Source organism: Primulina eburnea, chromosome 11 (genome assembly GCF_022965805.1).
Source record: "Primulina eburnea isolate SZY01 chromosome 11, ASM2296580v1, whole genome shotgun sequence".
In the NCBI taxonomy this organism is placed as follows: Eukaryota; Viridiplantae; Streptophyta; class Magnoliopsida; order Lamiales; family Gesneriaceae; genus Primulina; species Primulina eburnea.
Window position 1 is genome coordinate 32,072,760 of NC_133111.1, and position 9,825 is coordinate 32,082,584.

At 41.4% G+C, this 9,825-nt stretch overlaps 1 protein-coding gene across 1 annotated transcript; it reads right to left on the reverse strand.

The window, feature by feature from the left end:
- Positions 1-2,653: 2,653 nt before the first annotated feature.
- LOC140805528 (uncharacterized) lies at positions 2,654-7,358 on the reverse strand. The gene is made up of 9 exons (XM_073161795.1): positions 7,149-7,358; positions 5,841-6,865; positions 5,413-5,639; positions 4,985-5,280; positions 4,820-4,891; positions 4,245-4,294; positions 3,856-4,004; positions 3,257-3,492; positions 2,654-2,872 (listed from the first exon to the last, which is right to left on the reverse strand). Exons 1-9 carry the CDS (start codon positions 7,356-7,358, stop codon positions 2,654-2,656), a joined length of 2,484 nt encoding a protein of 827 aa, XP_073017896.1.
- Between the last annotated feature and the right edge of the window lie 2,467 nt (positions 7,359-9,825).

Sequence of the window (9,825 nt, forward strand, 5' to 3'; positions counted from 1 at the left end):
ACTCTAAAAAAAATTTAACGACTAAATTAATTAATTTTTTTTAAATAAACATCAAATTAAAACACTAAAACATCAAATTTTAATCATCAAAACAAATCAAATTACCCTCCCAAACTTAAAATATGCATTGTCCTCAATGTATAAACAAGAAAGAACGGGACAATCATACCTCCCACGACGAGCGTCAGTGCTCGCCGTCATCATCATCGACATCTTCATCCATGTGCTGGGTTGGGGCCTGTGGAGGGGGTTCTGGATACTGTGGTGGCCATGCAGGTGGCTGGGGAAACATCGGATCCTCTGGACCTAAAGGTGGGAATCGCTGAGCAAGCACGGAGGTGAAGTCCATCATGTATCCCATGAAATAGTCGATGCGGTACTGAAGCAAATCCAGCACATGGCGCTGCTCGATGAGTAACCGCCTCTGATCCTGCATCTTATTCTCTAGTCGCCTAAATCTGTCTCCCCTGCGCTCTCTGGCTGCTGCAGGTGGTGGAGCTGGTAGCTGTTGTTGTGGGAGCTCCTCTTCATTCGGGAACTCATGGGGAACATAGGATGCGTCTATAAAGAAAGCAACAATCGGGGCCTTCGGCTTGAGCACGGGTTTATCAGAGGCCCATGATACGCCGGCTTGGCGGCATAGCTCGGTAACAGTGTGGGGACAAGGAAGAGCAACTGTGGCTAACCCTGCGCCGGCTCTCATAATCGAGCCATAAATGATTTTCCCCACATCAACTGATTTGCCCATCAGGATGGCATAAACCAATGCTGCTTTGTCTTTGGTGACATCGTAGTAGTGAGAGGATGGGAGAATTCGGCCAGTACAAAATATGTCCAAGCACTTGCGTTAGGGCCCATGTCGGTTTTTTTTAAGGAAATAGGCCCGCTTGAGCTCATTTTCCAGACAGCGCCGGCTTGACATATGGTCCGGATGACTTCTGTGTAATCAACACCTGCTTCGAGGAATTCACTGTATTCGTCCTGGTCGAAGCTAGGCATCTGATATAGCATGTTGATCGTTCGAGAGTCGAACGACACCAATTTACCTCGGACCAATACTTTGGACTCGTCATGCCGAATCAGGAGGTTGGCGTAGAATTCTCGCACAACCGAGATAACGGCCTCCGATGGATGTTGAGCGAATTCAACCCATCCTCTACGTTCCAGTTCCTCTATGATCACACCAAGTGGAATGGACAAATTGAACCCCCGTTCCGGTATGATGGGCCGTGTCATAGAACTATCATATATTTGTTGGGCCTCCTCGTTCCAAAATCTGTGAGAATCGAAGCTTGAAGAGGAAGAGGCACCCTTCTTTGATTTCTTTTTCAGTGCCATCAACTCAATAATCAAAAATCACAACCAACACCAACTAAATTTAACAACTTAAAAGCCAAAAATCCGGTAATCACACCCCCATGTACGTAGCAATTATAATCTCACCATACCACTTAATCCGGTTAGCAATATGATGTGCAAACCCAGTTATCACAAACTAATTTAGACAAATTGAAGTACCTGGTGCACTATATCAAAGGTTCCCCAAGTTGCTTGAACCAATTTCTAACAAATCCGAAAATTTTAACAAAATCTGGAGAAAACCCCTTACTTGAACCAGAAGATGATCGGAATTAAGAGACGTGGTTGGAGATTTTGGCGGTGGCGGCGGCGGTGTGGTGTTTCAGAGAGGGTGCGGCTGTGGTGTGGTGTTTCAGAGAGTATGCATCGCGATCCCCATTTTTTTCCTTAAATTAGGTCGCGCGCATATGCAGGCCCTAAGACGGCGCATATGCGCCGAGCTTACTGTCTCGCTTGTGAATGACTTGCCTCCTCGCGCATATGCGCGCCATGAATGGCGCATATGTGCCGATGTCTCTGTAAGTTTCGCGCATATGCGCAGTTGTCTCTGTCTTCCGAGTTTGGCACCTTGAATTCTCGCGCATATGCGCGCCCTGAATGGCGCATATGCGCCAAACCTACTGCCATAGTGGCGCATGTGCGCGACATTAAATCGGGCATATGCGCGAAACACTGTCCATAAGTTTTTCGAATTTTTTTTTTAAAATATACCTGCAAAAATTAAAAGATTCAAATTAATAATTGAATAGAGAAAATTAAAATTAATAAACTAAGGAATTGAAATAATAAAACGAATGCTAGAAATAATTGTGGGTTGCCTCCCACACAGCGCTTGGTTTAACGTCATCATCCTGACTTTCTTCAGTCTATTTTGGTTCTCCCAGGAAGAGGTTGTCCATGTGTCTCACTTCATTTCCAAAGTAATGCTTGACCCTTTGACCATTGACTTTTAATGTCTAACCATTGTTGCACTTTAACTCAATTGCACCATGTGGGTACACTGATTCCACTGTGAATGGTCCAGACCATCGTGATTTTAACTTACCAGGAAACAACCTCAGTCGAGAATTGAATAATAATACCTGTTGTCTGGTTCGAAGTCTCGTTGAAGAATCTGCTTGTCGTGCCATCTCTTGGTCTTTTCTTTGTATATCTTTGCATTTTCGTATGCATCATTCCTGAATTCCTCCATCTCATTCAACTGCAACAGTCGTTGCTCGCCCGATTCTCCCATATCAAAATTTAGCTTTTTCACAGCCCAAAATGCTTTGTGCTCCAGTCCCAAAGGTAGATGTCAAGCTTTCCCAAAGACCAACCTATAAGGTGACATCCCGATAAGTGTCTTGTATGCAGTCCTGTACGCACATAAAGCATCATCTAGCTTAATTTCCCAGTCCTTCCGGTTTGTCTTCACTGTTTTTTCTAATATTTGCTTGATCTCCCGGTTGGATATCTCTGCTTGCCCATTAGCTTGCGGGTCGTATGCCAGTGTCACCCTGTGCTTCACATCATACTGAGCCAACAGTGAGTTAAAAATTTTGTTACAGAAATGCGTACCTTCATCACTGATAATGGCTCTAGGCATTCCAAATCTTGTGAAGATGTTCATGTGGACAAACTTAACAACTCGAGCATCATTAGTACTGGTGGCAATTGCTTCCACCCATTTGGACACATAATCAACAACAAGTAAAATGTAAGATTGACCAAAAGAGGATGGGAATGGGCCCATAAAGTCAATACCCCAGACATTAAAGAGTTCCACCTCCAAAATATTTGTTAGTGGTAATTCGTGTCATCTAGAAATATTGCCAACTCTTTGGCATTTATCACGTGATTTAACTAAAATATAACTGTCCTTAAACAGATTAGGCCAATAAAAACCAGACTTTAATACTTTAGCTGCTGTTCTAGATGCTCCAAAGTGTCCACCGTAGGGTGAGGAATGACACTGCTCTAGAATCATACCCGCTTCTTCCTCTGCTACACATCGTCTAATTATCTGATCAGCGCATCTCTTGAACAAGAAAGGATCATCCCACAGATAAAACTTGGCATCATGAAGAAATTTCTTCTTTTGGTGATAAGTTAAATCTAGTGGTAATTCTCCTACAGCAAGAAAATTAGCTATATCTGCAAACCAAGGATGTGTAACATTTACCTTGAAGAGTTGTTCGTCTGGGAACGACTCATTGATAACTCCACCTTCAGTTCTTTCTTCCAGCTCTAGTCGTGACAAGTGATCTGCCACCTGGTTCTCACAACCTTTCTTGTCTTTGACTTCAAAGTCAAATTCTTGAAGTAGGAGTATCCATCGTATCAACCTGGGCTTGGCATCCTTTTTGGCAAACAAGTAACGAAGAGCTGCATGGTCAGTGAAAACAATTACCTTGGTGCCAATGAGATATGTTTTGAACTTGTCGAATGCAAACACCACTGCTAGCATTTCTTTCTCAGTAGTTGTCTAATTCTGTTGGGCTGCATTGAGTGTACGACTTGCATAGTAGATAGCTTTGACCATCTTGTCTCGTCTTTGTCCCAATGCTGCTCCCACAGCATAGTCACTAGCGTCGCACATGAGCTCAAAGGGCTCCTTCCAATCGGACACTATCATAATGGGTGCAGAAATCAATGCTGTCTTGATCCTGTTAAACGCATGCAACAATCATCGTCAAAAATAAATGTAGAATCTCTCTCTAACAAATTACATAAAGGTCTTGTAATTTAAGAGAAATCTTTAATATAACGACGGTAGAACCCGGCATGTCCCAAGAAACTTCGGATCCATTTCACATTCTTCGGCGGTGGGAGATTTTTAATTGCCACAACTTTGGCTCTGTCCACTTCTATTCTTCTAGCAGAAATTTTATGTCCAAGCACAATACCTTCTGAGACCATGAATTGACATTGTTCCTAAATTCTTTGCCTGACATCTCTGCAAAACAAGTGTTAGATTTTGCAAACAATGATCAAATGATGAACCAAATACAGATATGTCATCCATAAAAACTTCCATTATTTCCTCGACCATGTCAGAAAATATGGCCATCATACACCTCTAAAAAGTAGCAGGTGCTTTGCAAAGACCAAATGACATTCTCCTGAAAGCAAATGTACCGTAGGGGCAAGTGAAGGTAGTCTTCTCTTGATCCTCCGGTGCTATGACAATTTGATTGTAACATGAATAACCATCTAGAAAGCAATAATAATGATAACCACCTACTCTATCAAGCATCTGGTCAATAAAGGGAAGAGAGAAGTGATCTTTCCTAGTCGCATCATTCAATTTCATGTAGTCTATACACACTCGCCACCCAGTCACTGGACGAGTTGAAATCAATTCGTTGTTCTCATTTCTCACCACAGTTATACCCACCTTCTTAGGCACTACTTGTACTGGTGAAACCCAGGAACTATCAGATATAGCATAAATAAAACCAGCATTTAACAATTTTAATACCTCAGATCTCACAACCTCCTTCATGGCTGGATTAAGCCTCCTCTGATGATCAACATAGGGGGAATAGGACTCCTGCATCAATATTTTATGCATACAAATAGTAGGGCTAATTCCCTTTATATCAGCAATTGTACATCCCAAAGCAGATTTAAATTCTCATAACACCCTCAACAACCTATCCTTTTCATCAATAGTAAGAGCAGAAGATATAATTACCGGATGTGACGAACTCTCGTCTAGGAATGTATAGCACAAATGACTCGGTAAATCCTTCAATTCAGGAGATGCTTTTGGTACCTCTTTACTTGCATCTTCAAGAAACTCTTCATGCTGAGCATCACTCTTTTCTTTAGGCTGCACATTGAGAGCAAGTAATTCCTCTCGCACATCCCAGTCCTCTTCCTCCACTGTAGAAGCTGACTCCAACAAGCATCTCTCTAAAGAGTCTTTCGTCATCCTACCTGCACCAACATGAGATACACATGAATCAATTATATCAATACTATTACAAGTACTTACCTAATTTGGTCCTTTGATGGTGTTGTAGATGTTGAACACGACTTCTTCTCCACCTACTCTCAATGTGAGCTCGCCCTTGTGCACATCAATCAAGGCTTTCCCGGTGGCCAAGAATGGCCTTCCAAATATAAGCGGAGTCTCCTGGTTTTCTTCCATATCTAAGATGACAAAATAAGCAGGAAATATGAATTTTTCTACCTTTACCAGCAGATCCTCTACTATCCCTCGTGGATAGGTAAGTGATCTGTCCGCCAGCTGCAAAGTAATAATGCTAGGTTTCACCTCGCCAAACTCCAAAGTCCTGTAAATAGAAAAAGGCATCAAATTTATACTAGCACCCAAATAACATAAAGCTCTATTTACTCTAGAACCACCAATAACACAAGGAATAGTAAAACTCCCTGGATCTTTGAGTTTTTTTGGTAGTTTCCTTTGGAGTATTGCACTGCACTCTTCGGTCAGCTTTACGGTCTCAAATTCTTAAAGTTTCCTCTTCTTGGACATCACATTCTTGATGAACTTAGCATAATTGGGCATTTGCTCCAATGCATCGGCAAATGGGATGTTAACGTGTATTTTATTGAAAATTTCTAGGAACATCGCAAACTGATCATCCAACCCTTTTTTCTTGAACCTCTGTGGATATGGAAGATTTACCTCCGGTAAAGGCTGTTGTTCAAGCACTCTCTTGGGTTCTTCTAATTTTTCTTTTTCCACACTTACAACCTTTCCACCATCTTCCTCAACAAGAATCTCTACACTCTCTTCAGCCGGCTCTGGGATACCAATTTCCTTGCCACTGCTCAGTGTGACAACTTTGCATTGCTCCAAAGGATTCACCTCCATATTGCTTGGGAACTGTCCTCTATTCTGATCTTTTAAAGCATTTACTAGTTGCCCAATCTGTGTTTCCAAGGATTTCATCGTGGCACCCATATTGCCCATGTGTGTCTCCATGTTATCAAGACGAGACTCAATTCTCGCCATTCTTTTTCCAGACTCAGTCACAAACGTCCCAACTAGATCTTCAAAAGATGGCTTTCCTTCCCCTTTCTGTGTATTGAACCCCGGTGAAGGATTCAACACGTTCTTGTTGTTCGCATAAGAGTTATTCTCGTGATTCCTCAAACTTGGATGATAAGTATTAGGGGGAGGATTACCTCGATAACCTCCAAAGCCACGATTGTTGATGTACTGAGCTTCCTCCACAACTGTCTCTTCTCCGGCAGTCACCAGTGCTACTTCAGACTTAGATTGGTCTGCTTTGTTCATTGCTGCAATCTGTGTGGTCAATGACGAAACATGTGCAGTAAGTGATGTGATTGGGTCTACGACATACACTCCAGGAGGTTTCCTTGATCCAGATCTCTCACTCGGACACTGATAACTGTTAATGTTCATCTGTTCAAGCAAATCATAGGCCTCATCAGGTGTTTTAGAAAAAATAGTACCTCCGGCGACTGCATCCACATTCTCTCTAGTCGGCCCATCTAAATCATTGTAAAATAACTCAATCTGCACCCTAATCTGCATATCCATGATTCGGACACTTCCTGAGTAATTCTTTGTATCGCTCCCATGCCTTATATAACACTTCAAGTTCTCTCTGTCTGAAGTTGGTGATATCTATTTTCAGCTGAGCAGATTTAGCAGGAGGAAAGTACTTTGACAGAAATTTTGTAACTAAATCTACCCAAGTAGTAATACTTCCTAGCGGTAGAGATTGGAGCCAAATCCTAGCTTGATCTCTGAGAGAAAACGGAAACAGGCGCAATCGAATAATTTCGTCAGAAACACCGTTAATTTTTACCGTGTCCTTGATCTCCAGAAAAGTTCTGAGGTGGAGATGGGGATCTGCAGTGGCTGCTCCTCCAAATTGGTTCTGTTGAACCATGTTAATGAGTGCGGGCTTTAGCTCGAAGTTGTTAGCAGCAATGGTTCCGCGAGCTATTCCAGAGTAGTGAGCAGTTGATGGCTGGGCGGAAATGTTCCCGGATTGGCATCTCTCTTGGGAGCTCATTCTGATTATCTCTGTTTTCAGCCATTGCTTTAATTTCGTCTCTCCTTGCTTTCCTTAATCTCCTGGCAGTTCTTTCGATTTCCGGATAAAAAATCAGCAAGTCGAGATTTCGATATCTTCGCATGCACTGCAAAACAAAAAGATTATATATTAACAAAGTAAATAAAATAAAATACAGTCTAAATTAAAATCAATACTACTTAGTAACGATATTAATATGCAATTAAATACTTTACTCCCCGGCAACGGCGCCAAAAACTTGTTGCGTATTTTCACTACCCCAAGTATATGATGTCGAGTTTTAGTACTAGTTTGAGTACAAATATCGATCCCACGAAGAGTAATTATTTAAAATTGAATATTAAGTACCATAATGGACATAGCTCAACTTTATTTAGAAAAATCAAATGGTTGGTTTATAATCAATTCAAAGAAAATAAAAATTCCTGTAATTCTAGCACGCAATAGAAATTCAATGAGTAAAGTAATCTAGAGATATGATTTCGTCGAGTCTCCCCTATGCTATATTAAATTCGTCTAACATATTATTAATTTGCACCATATTTATTAACCAATAACTCGCAATATTTTCTATTCCCTTTTTCAAGTGATAAATAGAAATGTATAACATATTACTGATTTTAATATGTTTATCCAAAATCATGTAACACGTAATAAATGCAACCAAAGTTCTCTTATGGATTCGCCAAAGTTATACGTCTTTTTCACGTTATAAACATCTGACTGATGCGATTTTCCCCTGTCCTAATTTCGATCACCTCTCTCGAGTGTTAGATCTCAATTATTAGATCAGTCGAATTATGGACAGTAACTCAATTACATAGGTTCAACCTCGACTACGTCAATCTCTAGACAATAAAATTAGTTCATACTCGAGTCTAAATTAATACAAAACCTGTTTGTATTCATTAAAAATGTAAAAGTAAGGAACCGAATTAAGAACGTGTTGGCGAGAGATGAAAGTGCATCTTCGTGTCCTGGTCCAGCGTCTTCTATCTCTGTTCTTCGCGTCCCGTGCTCCGTGCTCTCTCACTTTTTCTCCTTTTTTTAGTGATATGTCGGGTGTGGCAAGAATTTTCACAACCCCTTTCAAAGCTCACGTCGAAACCTCTTTATTGCTGGGTATCGCGCCGCGTGCATATGCGCGATGCGCGCCCAAGACTCGTGCATATGTGCGGGTGCTTCTGGTGTTGGCCTTATTCTTGCGCGCACGTGCGCTGCGCGGAGCCTTCTGCCTGTGTCGCACATGTGCACGAAAATAAGTCGCATATATGCGCGATGCACTGTCCTCAGCTCTTGCTTTGCTCACACTTCTTCTCCTAAGCGCCATTTTAGTTCATTTTCACGCCTATGTCGTAGTCGTACCTAAGTTTCTGCAATCACACCAAAAATAACAAAAACACATAATTCTGCCCAAGAAACTAACAATCTATATGAATTGTAATGATAATTTAAGTGCACAAAATGCATTTATTAGTGTAATCGAAATTGAAGATTTTAAGTTTCAGAGTCGCGAAGTTCAGTACCCTCGGCGCCCGAGTAGTAATTTCTTACCACCCGAGCGCCACACATTCTGTCGAGAGTTTTTATTTTTAAGCTCGGCGCCCGAGCGGTAATGTTTTAACCGTCCAAACGCCACTCCTTCTGTCCAAAAATTTAGTTTCCCCTTCTTTTCAAATTCAAATGGTGAGTTCATGTCTTTTATGGTTGGGAAATGTTCACACGTCATCTTAGAGTTTGTTTCGGGGTTTGATGTCGAGGTTAGTGAGATTAAACGAGGTCAAGTCCCGAGTAATTTAGAATGTCATAAGCTTTACATGCACTTCGGTGGTGAGCTCGAGTACCTACGTCTAAGTATGCAAGTTAAGTGTTGAAATTCATGTTAGTATGTGCAGCAGTGGCCCCAAGTAAGATCCAACGAATCCCTCAACGCCAAGTAAGTATGTTCGACGTGCAAAGAAAATAGTTTCAAGTTTTTGAGGTATGCTAAATGTCTTGTGACCGATTTATGTATGGGGTTGGAAAGCGTTAAAGCATGAACGGGGACCAACCCACCCTGTTAAATCATGAACGGGTTTAGATCAAGATTGGAAAGCGTTAAAGCATGAACGGGGACCAATCCACCCGTTAAAGCATGAACGAGGATATCATGTATGTGGCAGTGGATTCTTCCCTGTCAGCCCAATACTGTGGTTTAGTCTGATCAGGCGATTATGTTCTGGGTCACTTGCTTTAAAACATGCCTCTACGCAAAATGATGAAGTTTACGTATGTTCATGTATGTACAAGTGTGCAAGCACGTTTAAGAAAAGTTTTATGTTTATGGCACGTCTACGTATGTAAGTTCAAGTTTAAGTGCAAGTTCAAGTTTCAAGTTATGTATGCTCTATTTTAAAGTTGCATGTGGTTTTATTTCAAGTTATGTATGCTCTATTTTAAAGTTGCA

Coding starts and splice junctions, on each gene's coding strand:
- LOC140805528 (XM_073161795.1), bottom strand. CDS start 7,358: ATGAGCTCCCAAGAGAGATGCCAATCCGGGAACATTTCCGCCCAGCCA. Junction 4,892..4,984: donor AAAAGGATAGGTTGTTGAGG/GTGTTATGAGAA, acceptor ATATTGATGCAG/GAGTCCTATTCCCCCTATGT. Junction 4,005..4,244: donor TCAATTCATGGTCTCAGAAG/GTATTGTGCTTG, acceptor TGCGTTTAACAG/GATCAAGACAGCATTGATTT.